Consider the following 12237-nt stretch of genomic DNA (forward strand, 5'->3'; position numbering starts at 1 on the left):
TCTTTACAGCCTGGCTACCTCTCAAAAGCACACAAGGAGGGAAGGAGCTGGAAAGTCCATTCTTTTTGCAGGTCACCAGGCACGACAGGTGCAGGTAGAGAGCCAGCTAGGTATGGAGGCTCCCATTTTGTAATGTGGGTCTGTGGAGTACACAAGGCTGCTTCTGTGGCCTACCCCCAGTGTAGGGCTGCTATAGGGATGCCACCAGATTGAAAAGTCACCGTTCTCACTGCTTCAATGTCACACAAAGCAAGCTGGAACAGCATTAAAGGAGGCAGCTAAAAAAGAAATACTTACAAATGCACCAGTGTTTGGTGCCTCACAAGTCCAAATAACAGCATCTGAAGACAGTTAAGTCTTCCTCATGCCATCTTCTGTAAGAATTTTGATCTAGGTTTGCAAACTTGCAGTTTTCTGGAACCATACACTTAAGCTTTCTGATAGCAAGTAGCAATTATTAAACAGACCACTCCCGAGGCATCCTGGGGGGTCAAGATCCACTGTCACCTTTTTGAAAACGAGGCGTGGTTAGGGACAGACGACCAGCCACACCAACTTCTAGACTGAGATGTGTGACCCACACCTGTTCATGATGACCCCGACCAACAGGGCTTATCATTCATCCTCTCAAAGACCAACTTTGGGAACCAACATGTATCATCCTGGGACACAAATCCAGAAGACACTGACCTCTGTGGGAACTGACGAGGACAGTGAGACATTGTGAAGAATCACCCTCTAAAACATAAGTACATTTGATTTCTTGTCCTGTTTTCTAAAAGTAACCAAAACAAACAGTGATCTTTGTGCATTCAGGAAAAAAATACAGTGTTTACATTTTATTTTTGGTGTAACGAAGCCATATTTATATAATACATTCACATTTTTAAATATGTTACAGTTCTCTATAGAAAAAACATTCTGTTAAAAAGCAACAAGTGATCTCGATCAAGTTTTCAAAATATTAAGTCAAATCAAAATCTTATCAGTACTCCAATTTAATTTCACCAGTCCATCTGCAGAAAGAAACTCAAGAGAAATAGGAATGAAGAATGGGTGACGAAAAGAGAAGAATCTCCTCTTCCCTCGTTGTGGAGATCCCACAGATGCCATCCCTGCCGCTCCTGCCTGGCTTGCTGTTGGTGTACCAGGGACTGGCCTGGAGGCAGAGAGGCCATGGCACAGTGATCTCCCCGACCTTCTAAGGAGAGGCTGGGGTGCCCCTCCACCCACACTTCCAGTTGGGTTGGCTGCTGGCTCAGCAGCTGGCTGTATCCACTGAGCAGTGCTGTAACTCTTCTGAAAGCCAGTGCTGGAACAATGTGCAAATCAAAACCCACAGGCCCATACACTAACACTAAAACGGTCTCCACCCTTGCATCTGGGTGGCGACTTTCTCGCCGGAGGGCTCCTCTTTCTCCTTTTCCCGCTCCTTGTTCCAGTCCTTCAGGCCCTCAGGAAGAGAAGTGTCTTCATCCAAGCTGCCAGTGCCTTCCACAAATTCTTCATATGTAGACTTTTCTGCAAATGGTCTAGGGCCCAGAAGTTCAACCATATCATTTTTATCTAATACTTCTTTTTCTAACAATAGAAGAGCAACCTGAAATATGAACAACTTCCATTAAGTACAGTTATTTAGCAAGCACTATTCAAAACTAACGTTTTTATTTATAGCTGACCTTACCCCAAGAAAGGATCTAAGATAAATGGGAAAGATGTCTCATAAATAAGGTCACATGACATTAGAGTAAGATGTGTATAATACGTGAAATAACAGTTCCCTCCTGAGTGAGAGGGCACATCTGCAGGATGAATGAATACACGCTTCTGATAAAGAACAAGGGCTCTCTTGGTTAATTTTTGTTTCACTGGGGATTGAACCCACGGGTGTTCTGCCACTGAGCTGCATCTCCAGCCCTTTTCATTTTTTTTAATATTTATTTTTTTAGTTTTAGCTAGACACAATATCTTTATTTTATCTTTATGTGGTGTTGAGGATCGAACTCAGTGTCTTGCGTATGCCAGGCGAGTGTGCTACCACTTGAGCCACATCCCCAGCCCAGGCCAGCCCAGCCCTTTTCATTTTTGAGATAGGATCTGGCTAAGTTGTCCAAGTTGGGTTCAAACTTGCAATCTCCAAGTAGCTGAGATTACACTAGGTTTGCTTTTCAAAGCAAATAATAATATATTTTTTAATGTGCTGTCTTGGAGGCTATTAGCTTGGGGTTGTTTCTCACCTATAACTCACACACAAGCGAACTGAAATTTCCTTAACAGCATTCTCTGTAGCTGATTTTGAATGGCGCTTCAACTAATCACAGCCAAGCAGCCTGTTAGTTATATAACTTGGGACTTCCTATTATACCATACCCAAAAAAGGTAAAGGCTTAGCAGGAGCCAATCAAGCAGCTTCTCTACTCTGCTTCAGGGTTTGGCTCCAAAGCTCTCTAAATATCTTCTGCAAAATCTTCTGATTTTGAGCACTGCTGGATTTATGATTTTTTCTTTTTTTGGCGCAAACTTTTTTTGTCCAAGTTTTCCTTTTAATGTGCTTCTACACACAAAGAAATATAATATTCTCAAAGGATATGTAGAAAGTAACAGTGGTTTTGTGGAGGGATCAGATTAGAAGAAAGGAGAGAAATGGAGTGAGCTACGAACAGAAAAAGCAGAAAAAACAATCAAGAGGGCTTGGAATGTAGCTCAGTGGTATGTGCTTGCCCAGCATGCATGGGGCCCAGGGTTCCATCCCCAGCATGGCAAAAAACATAACGAAAGACCCTACAAAACAAACAAAACCCAATGAAGACAACCAAGTCAGGCACAGTCATGCACACCTGCAATCTCAGCAATTCCTCTAAGGCTGAGGCAGCAGAATGGCAAGTTTGAGGCCAGCCTCAGTAACTTGGCAATACCCTGTCTCAAAATAAGAAATAAAAAGGGCTGGGGATGTGGTTCAGAGGCAGAGCACCCTTGGGCTCCATACCTAGTACCAAAACAAGTACATAAATATATAAAAAAGAAAGAAAGCAGTGCCTGGTACACAAGATGCTGGGCAAATGCTGCCTGCCCACCCTCCTCCCTCCTGACACGGGGGCAGACATTGCCTTGCCCAACTCCTGAGGCTTGGGTTTAGAGGCACTGGCTGCAAGGCCCAGCCCTCTGCTCTCAGTAGACTTCTCTTGCTGGCTCAACATCTTCTTAATGTATTTAATTTTCTCTGAGTAGCTAGAAAATATTTCAGAACTCTGTGGAGCACTTCAAGATCCTGTGTTCCATTAATTTTCCTTTTTATAAATCCCAGCAAACATGGAAGGGTAAGATAACTGGGTTAAATTTCTGGGACCTCTTTGAGCATCTACTGTGGGTGAGCGGAATCCTCTCTCTCTAGTCCTGTGGACATGAGTGTGTAACCCCATAGAGCCAGTGACCTACTGTGAGCCCTCTCCTTCCGCTTCTATAGCTCACCTCCTTGTTCAACAACTTCTGTCCCTCAGTGTGGACCTCCCACTCCACCTCCACTTGCACCTGCACAGCGTGCTCCTCTGGTCCTGGGTGGGGAGACTGAACCCTGCTCCCACCTCTCCTCCTGCCCTTTCCTGGGCTGCTGCTAGGTGGTGCCTTGGAGCCTCTGAGGGCTTCTTCCATTCTCTGTAAATAACAGGCCTGCCTGTGCCTTTGATTTCTGCCACCATCCCCAGTGCCATCTGAAGAGCACCAGGCCCCCTTGCAGCTAGCTGCCTGAGCAGCTCGCTCTCGCCTTTCCACCTTATCGAGTTGGCAGTTTTAATCATTCCTGCTGAAAATTCTTTAGGGACTTCTAGAAAACATGGGGGCTGGGTTTGGTTAGTTTTAAGGGCACTTGTATTTCTAAAGCTGTTTTCTCCATTTTCTGCTGGCTCTGGAGGGCCTTGTGCTGTGACTGCACTGCACAGGCCCAAGCCTGCCCTCCCTGGGGCCTATTCCTCCTGCCTTCTCCTCCACTGTGACCCGATTATCCTTCAAGACACAACTCAGGCCCTGCCTGGCTTCTGCAGAGCTTCCCGGGCCACTCTGTCCATGCTGACCTCCTTTCTCAGGCCCTGCTACTTCCTGTCTCAAGGACACTGCTCACCCTCCAAGTACACTGCACATCTGTGACAGATGGTATGATTTTTGGAATCACCTTACAAGGGACAGTCTTGTAACTGGCTTCTCTGAAGACCCCTTTATTGAACAGCATATCTTATGTTTTTACTGGCTGGGAGCAGTGGTGCACACCTGTAATCCCAGCAGCTCAGGAGGCTGAGGCAGGAGGATCATGAGTTCAAAGCCTCAGCAATGGTGAGGCACTAAGTAATTCCGTGAGACCTTCTCTCTAAATAAAATACAATAGGGCTGGGGATGTGGCTCAGTGGTTGAATGACCCTGAATTCAATCCCTGGTACCAAAACAAAACAAAAACAACAACAAAAAACTCCCCCCAAAACAATGTTTTTGTTTGCATCAGTCCTTACAAGAGGCTTTTTCATTTGTGTTTTTCTCATGAGTGTGTGGTATGTACAAAGAACAAAATATTCTAATTTTGGTTGTATGGATTCTGAATATTTAAGAGGTTACTGAGTGCAAGAAACCCACTGAGTTCAGAAAGGGCCCTCCCTTCAGTAGGTGCCATCAGGTGAGGTACAACGCTGAAAATCAAAGCATGTTCATCTGTGGAGGCCATGACCAAGACAATATAATTTTCATGTTCCATTCCCACCTGCCTAGTTGGTCTAATTCTTTCATTTCTCACTACCTATTTACTCAAGAGGTGAAAAACAAAGATAAATTCCAATTAGGCAGGTGTGCTTCTTAGGAGTACTGGTGAAGTGTCTGCCCAAGAGAGCTGGGATGGTGCCAGCCTCTGGTCCCACCATGCACCTCCTAGAGATGGCAGACCCTGAGCATCAGCATGAATGAGCCCCAGGGGGAGCCAGAGGGAGGGGCTTCTCAGGACTGGACACCAGCTGGACCTTTCACTGCAGGATAGTGTGGAGACTGCCTATAAGACTGGTGCCTACCTTCTCCACCTCGGCTTTCTTCTCTGTGAGGAGGGCGACGGTTCTTTTATAGGCATCATTAATCAGCACCCGCACCTCATCGTCTATGAGCCTGGCGGTGGCTTCACTGTAGGGCTTCTCTAATACCATGTCGCCCTGACGTGGGAGGTCAAAGGAGATCTGCCCCACCTTTTCATTCATGCCAAACTGAACAATCTGAAAAACAACACATGACCAGTGGTGGTTACAAATCATTACTCTGTAGCCTGGCAAAACCCATGCAGTGGCTTCAAGTTGGCAAAATGGACAGGATGTTCCAAGCAGATGGTGGCAGAAAGGGTTTTGTGCTTTAAACTCACCAGGAGCACACAACTAGAAACACACAGACCACACCCACAACACAACGAGGGGACAAACAAGTGGGGCCAGATCCTAAGAGCTCTGAGGCCTCTGTGTTATCACCATGTCTATGAGGGAAGTTGAGAAACCAGAAGGAAGCCAGGTGTGGTGGTGCACACCTGTCATGCCAGCAGCTAAGGAAGCCGAGGCAGGGGGATGGCAAGTTCAAACCAGTCTCAGTAATTTAGCGAGGCTCTAAACAATTTAGGAAGATCTTGTCTCAAAATAAAAAAATAAAAGGACTGGGGATGTAGCTCAATGGTCCAGTGCCCCTGGGTTTAATCCCTGGTACCCCAAAAAACAGAAGAGAAAGAGAAGCCAGGAGGACCTGAGGAGTTGCACCCCATGTTGCTAACAGGTTCACCAGGGGAAGAGCCATGTGCCAACCTGAGAATAGGTGACAGTGGAGGGGTGCTGGCATTTTCCTGTGCCAAACACAAGTGTACACAGAACAAGGCTATGGGGGCAGTGTAAGGAGGCTCAGTGTGAGCTGTAGGAGTCCACCAAACTAGTCAGCACCACATGAAGCAGCTTCTGGAAGTAAGATCCAAAATGACTAGAAGAGAAAAGGCCCTAATCGAAGTGGGAGCCAGAACAGAGCTCAGCAAGCAGGAAAGCATGGTTGTACCACGGCACACAAACAAGGGAGGGACTCAAAGCCACAGCCTGACCTCCCCCCGCTTAGGTCAGGAAGACAGATTTCATGTAAAAACGGGCAATGGAAAAAAATCCTGAATAAAGTTACCCTGAGAAAAGAAAGAATAAGACGTAGAAAGCATCTTACAGAAAATATGAGTGGGATGAAATAACCAGTCCATGACACAGAAGAACCTGTGACCTCCATTCTAAAAACAGCTGCAAGAAGTCAGAAAAATGACAGAAAACACAAAAGAACTTGTTAGAAAACCTCAGACAAAGTGCCAGAATGCACTAGAAGAGAAAAAAATTATCATCATTATTTTTGTAGTACTGGGGACTGAACCCAGGAGTGCTGTATACCTCTGAATCACATCCCCAGCCTTTTTATTTTGATAGGGTCTCACTAAATTTCCCAGGCTGACCTCAGCTTGCAATCCTCTTGCCTCTGCCTCCTGAGTAGCTGGGACTATAGGCGTGTAGCACTGCATCCTCAAGAAAAATTTAAAAATGACTAATATAAAAAAAAAAAATAGAGAAAGTAACAGACACACAACAAAGAAAAGTCACCTCACAAATAAGAGGAGTTCTCAAAGGAAGTCATCCATATAAAATTCAAAGGCAACGAACTCTACTGTTTGAGGATGTGGGCTCCAGTGGTAAATATTTTCAAAGAAAACAGGAACTGATCCTGACGAGTCGGGAGGTGACTGCTAGAGTCAGTGATGAGGGATGGGCATGCAGAGACGGCAAATCCAGGAGGGGCCCTCCTGTGGGACCACAGGTTTCATGTTAACCTTACTCTGGACCTGCGCTTTATGGGCAGTACCCTAGGACATAAGCCTTAACACTGTGGGAGGAGAAAATGGGCCATTTCTGGAACAGACTTGCTGTAAAAGCTAGGCCACCAAAACTTGACCGTGCTGTTTCAGAGCCATTCGTGACCATCAGTCTCTCCAGCAAAATGGAAGTGCAGCACAGCAGCCCTGCTTCATGTACTCACTTGGGCGTAAGCACTCTGAGTGACTTTCCTCAGGTCATCCTGGGCACCAGTTGTGATTCTTCCAAAGAAGATCTCTTCAGAGACACGACCGCCTAAAGTCATGCACATCCTGTCCAAGAGCTGCTCCTTGGTGTATAGGTATTGCTCCTTGGGCAGGTACTGAGCATAGCCCAATCCTTTGCCACGGGGGATGATGGAAACCTGGTGAGAACAAATCACAAAATGCTCCTTGGTAGAGAAACCCACTACCAAGTGTCAACCCAAGCAAAGTATGTGTCTAGTCAGACAAACTCACCAATGAAAAGCTGAAAAGCAAGTGCAACGTTGGATGATTTAGCCGTGGTGAGAAAGATCGGTACCTGAACCTGGGAAAGTTCTAGAAAACTTTTCCTGACTTTCTGTGAAACTCAAATGAACCACTCAGTCTTTTTTTTTTTTTTGCCTCCTTTAGGTCGAGGCTGGCCTTACACATTTTATTTATTTATATGTGGTGCTGAGGATTGAACCCAGGGCCTCACACTTGCTAGGCAAGCGCTCTACTGCTGAGCTCACAACCCCAGCCCAAACCACTCAAGTTGAGACGAAAGGTGCCTGGTGGGCTTGGTGACTCTTCTTGGAGACTGTGACTGCTGATCACTGCCATGGCCCTCAGAGTAGAGGGGATGGCCAGGCCAAGACACTCAGCAGCCTTTGTTTTCTTTCCTACTCCTCTTTTTGCGTTTGAATAATTTTTTTAATTTAAAAAACCAGTTTGGTCGAGGGATGCTTTCTATACAGAAAACTATACCTACTTTTAAGTTGTGAGTTTTGCTGAACATAACTTTCAACCCCAATGAAATCACAAAACATTATTCTACCCAATTCCCTTGCACTCTTCCCCAGTTGATCCTCCATACCCAGCCCCAGGCAACTGCATGTAAATGCCATCCTGTACCATGTGATTCGGTCTGGTTTCTTTCCCGTGTCTGATACTCATTCATACTGTTGTGTGTGGACAGTTCACCTGTTTTCAATGCTGTGCAGCATTCCATGTGTAAACAGATCACATATCCACTGCACTCTTGGAGCACATCAGTGTTGTTTTTAATTTGCTGATACAAATAAAGCTATAATAGTCTTCATTTGGACATGTTTTAATTTCTCTTGAGTAAACAGCAGGGAGTGGGACCAATTGGTCATTTGGAAGTGTTGTTTACCTTTATGAGAAAATACCAAATTGTATGGCCACCCATGCTTCATTCCTGTGGGCAATGCAAGAGGGCTCCGCTGCTCTACACCTTACTGCCACTAGGGGACTCCTTTTCCAAATTGCACCCATTCCTGTGGTATTGCTCTGCGGTTTAATCTGCAGTTTTCTGATGAGTAAGATGCTTTCTATGTGCTTAATGCCCATTCATGAAATGCTTTCAGTGAACCATATATTCAAATCTTTTACCCACTGTTTTACAGGGTTGCTGGTTTTCTTATTGAGTTTTAAGAGTTATTTACATATTCCAGATACAAGTTCTCTGCCACATAGGTATGTATGTATATAAATATATATACATGTATAGATATATAGTATAAAATACAAGTATTCATTCAATTTTCTTGATGGTGTCTTTTGAAGACAGTTTTAAATTTTAGTGAGATTCCACTTATCAACTTTTTCTTTTGTAGTTCACTCTTTTTGTGCCACAAAGATTTTTACTGTTTTCTATAAGTTTTAGCTTTTTTTTTGGTGAGTTGGGGGCAGGGGTAACTGTAGGGGCCAAACTGAAGGCACTCTACTACCACTGAGCAGCATCCCCAGCTCATTTTAGTTTTTGAGACACGATCTTGCTAAGTTGCTGAGACGTGTCTTTAACTTGGGATCCTCCTGCCTCAACCTCCCAAGTAATTGGGATTATAGGCATATGCCACATGTCTGGTTTAGTTTTAGCTTTTGTGATCTATTTCAAACTCACTTTTGCTTATGATATAAGGATCAATATTCAAGTTTCTCAGATGAACACTGAGTTACCAGAAACATCTGTTGATAAGAAAACCTTTCCTCCCTTGAATCATGTTGACACTTCTTTTGAAAATCCATTAACCAAATATGTGTGGGTCTCTCTGCCTATGTTCTGTCCACTATCTCTGCACTGGTCCTCTCCCCAGAAAGCAAGTCTTCATTACTGCAGCTGTGTATAGGCTTGAAATCAGGTAGTAAACCACTTCAACTTAACTGCTTTAGCTATTACAGTTTATCAGTATTTCCAAACAATTTTAGATTCAGCTTCACAATTTCCCAAAAAATATTCTACTATAATTATGATGTGATGACACTAAAACCACAGAGCAACGTGAGGAGAGCTGACATAACATCCCATATACACTCTGTTTTTATTTGGGTTGGGTTTATTACTTCAGTGTATAGGTCATACAAGTATTTTCTTAACTTTATCCCTGTATATTTCATGTTTTGGGATGTTCTTGAAAAATGCAGTAAAATTTTTATTTACTATTTTTTAATTGAATGTTTCTATTTTCATTTTTTTTTCACTTTTTAATATTTTGAGATAGGATCTAGCTAAGTTGCTGATGCTGGCATCAAACTTGCAATCCTCCTGCCTCAGCTGCCCAAGTCACTGAGATTATAGGTATGCGCCACCAGACCCAGCTCTATTCTACTTTTGGACATTTTCCAGTCCCTTTAAATAGTTTTCTGTTCAACTTTTATAGCTTATCTACAGCAGGGTTTGTGTAACCACCTCATTCAGCCATTACTAGTTTTTGCCAAATTCTTTTAAAGTAACACATCCTACATATTCTTTGTGTGAGTGAAACTCCCTCTAAGTCACTGCTCATATGCTGAGCTGGCCAGCACTGTCCAGCACACACTGCTTCACCTTTAAGAGAGGGTCTGCATGCTCCAGATACCAGCCAGCAACCGCATGACCTGCTTCATGGTACGCCACTGTCTTCTTCTCCTCAGGCTGCAGAACCTGGGTTTTTTTCTCCAGGCCTAACAAAATAATAACAAAAAATCCTAAACAACTAATTTAGGGACAATGACATTAAAACACAGTTATAAAATGCTATGCACTCCTTTTTAAAGTAAAATGTACATTGAAGACTTCCCATGACAATTCAAAAATTCTTAATCAAGAATTAAGGATCAACTATGTAATGTTTTGAACAACCAACAATAAAAAAAAAAAAAAGAATTAAGGATCAAGTTTGAAGTATCCAACTATAGCAAAAATGCATTCACTATCCAGGCCCCCTTTATCCTAACTCTCCCACTCTTTTAGGCCACATATCCTGTTTGGGGAAATAAACAGAAATGTAAAATAAAATTCAGTAGTTAGGTTAAAATAAAATAAAACTGGTAGAAAAGAAAGAACTCTGGAAAGATTATCATGCTTACTCTTGAGTATTCAGGATCATTAAGTCATGGGTAAATAATGATGCTTGCCACAAGAGACCAATTGGAGTCTCTTCCTAATGGAAGGGAGATGATAAAAAAAAAAAAAAGTGCTGAGCTAGTTATAGAGCTAGAAATACCTACTCAGAGCTGGCTAGACCAATGCACCCGTTATACTACCCAGAAACCCATGGGATTAAAGAGTTAGCCAACAAAGTAGAACACAGCAGAGAAGGTAACCTCAGGGACAGAGTCCAGAGGAGCCCATGCTGAAGCCCAGGTTTACTATGGAGTACAGGAAGGACCTGCAGTCTAAGCATGATTCTTCTTGGGCCTGAAGAGAGGGAGTGCTGAACCTCCCTTTGTACTCCTGCGGTGTAAAACCTTATTTTACATAGTTTTATTAATGCAAACCACTGCACTGTGGCAGAAGTAGTTCTGCTGTGCTCAAAATAATTCATCTGAGACAGTTTCTCAACTGATAACATATTAAGGAGATTAAAAGATTAAAAAAAAAAAAGTCCACAAGGACACAACCCAAGACAAATGTATTCTACAGAGCTGTCAGGGTCAAAGTTATAAAGGGTGAATTCACAAGTCCTCTGTTTTCCATAACTGCTTTTCTTCTTCTTCTTTTTGCAGGGCTGCAGGTTGAACCCTGGGCCTTGTGCATGCTGAGCAGGTGCTCTATCCCTGAGCCGCCCTGATAAATACTTCTTGCTCATCTGAATAAACAAAGTCTTTTCCCCATAGTGTATCACAGGGTTTTTTGTTTTCTCCGTATGTTGTCTTATTATAAAATGATCGCTTATGGCTTTGGCTTATGGTGGCAGCACGGTGAACAGGCAAGAGCCACCTCAGGGCAAGGGAAACAGGGTTTGGGTACAAAGAATGCATAGAGCAGACCTCACACAGGCACAGGAAACACTTTCTTTGCTTCTAGTTTTGCCAAAACAGAACCTGCTGGCCTCATATTTGTTGTACCAGCCTTCTGGCCTGAGACATCTTCAGTTGCCTTACCACCAATCACTCGCTCAATTGCTTGTTCAAAGTGTTTCTCATTTATGGAATCAGAGAGGTGTCTTGCAGCAATCAAAGCAGCCTCGTTACAGACATTGGCAACATCAGCTCCTACAAAATGAGCATGGAGAACAGCTGACCCACCAACATAAACCGAGTTAACCTCTCAATCAGCAGTGGACTGGCTAAGGGTTTTAGTTGAAAATATAGCTTATTCATAACTCCAAGCTATTCTAGTACTTAGTACTGGCCTGATACAATCTAGGCTCTCCAAAATGATATATACACATTAGTAGTGAATAAATAATTACAGACAACTATTATACTATAGGCCATAAAGCTACATAACAATAAACTAAGACAGTATTTAGTTTCACCATTTCTGCTGGGAAGATGACTTATGTGCCTATTATGTAGCATGTTTACATAAAATGATAAAGACAAGCATCAAAACATTCACTCAAACAACTAAAAGTAAACATTTTGGAAAGCATGCCAAGTGTTTTTTTTTTCTTTTTTTGGGGTTACAGGGACTGAACCCAGGGAGCCTAACCACTGAACCACATCCCCACCCTTCTTCATTTTGACACAGGGTCTCATTAGGTTGCTTAGGGCCTCGCTAAGTTGCTGAAACTGGCTAAGTTGCAATTCTTCTGCCTCAGCCTCCCAAGTCCCTGGGATTATAAGCATATGCCAACATGCCCATGCCAAATGCTTTTGAGATTATTAAGTGCCTTCAAATCAATTTTTCAAATATATATATATATACA

General features: G+C 43.3%; 1 protein-coding gene across 1 annotated transcript in view; it reads right to left on the bottom strand.

The window, feature by feature from the left end:
* Positions 1-824: 824 nt before the first annotated feature.
* Afg3l2 (AFG3 like matrix AAA peptidase subunit 2) overlaps positions 825-12237 on the bottom strand; it is a 44916-nt gene continuing 33503 nt past the window's right edge. Inside the window, exons 13-17 of the mRNA XM_046421430.2 lie at positions 11468-11578; positions 9930-10045; positions 7060-7260; positions 5043-5237; positions 825-1600 (exon numbers count right to left, since the gene is read on the bottom strand). Of these exons, the coding sequence (XP_046277386.1) occupies positions 1358-1600; positions 5043-5237; positions 7060-7260; positions 9930-10045; positions 11468-11578 (866 nt within the window). The 3' untranslated portion in view covers positions 825-1357. The remainder of the gene's footprint in view (positions 1601-5042; positions 5238-7059; positions 7261-9929; positions 10046-11467; positions 11579-12237) is intronic.

Source organism: Marmota monax, unplaced genomic scaffold (assembly GCF_021218885.2).
Source record: "Marmota monax isolate L192 unplaced genomic scaffold, Marmota_monax_Labrador192_F-V1.1 WCK01_AAM20220418_F8-fsc00254, whole genome shotgun sequence".
NCBI classification, from domain to species: Eukaryota; Metazoa; Chordata; class Mammalia; order Rodentia; family Sciuridae; genus Marmota; species Marmota monax.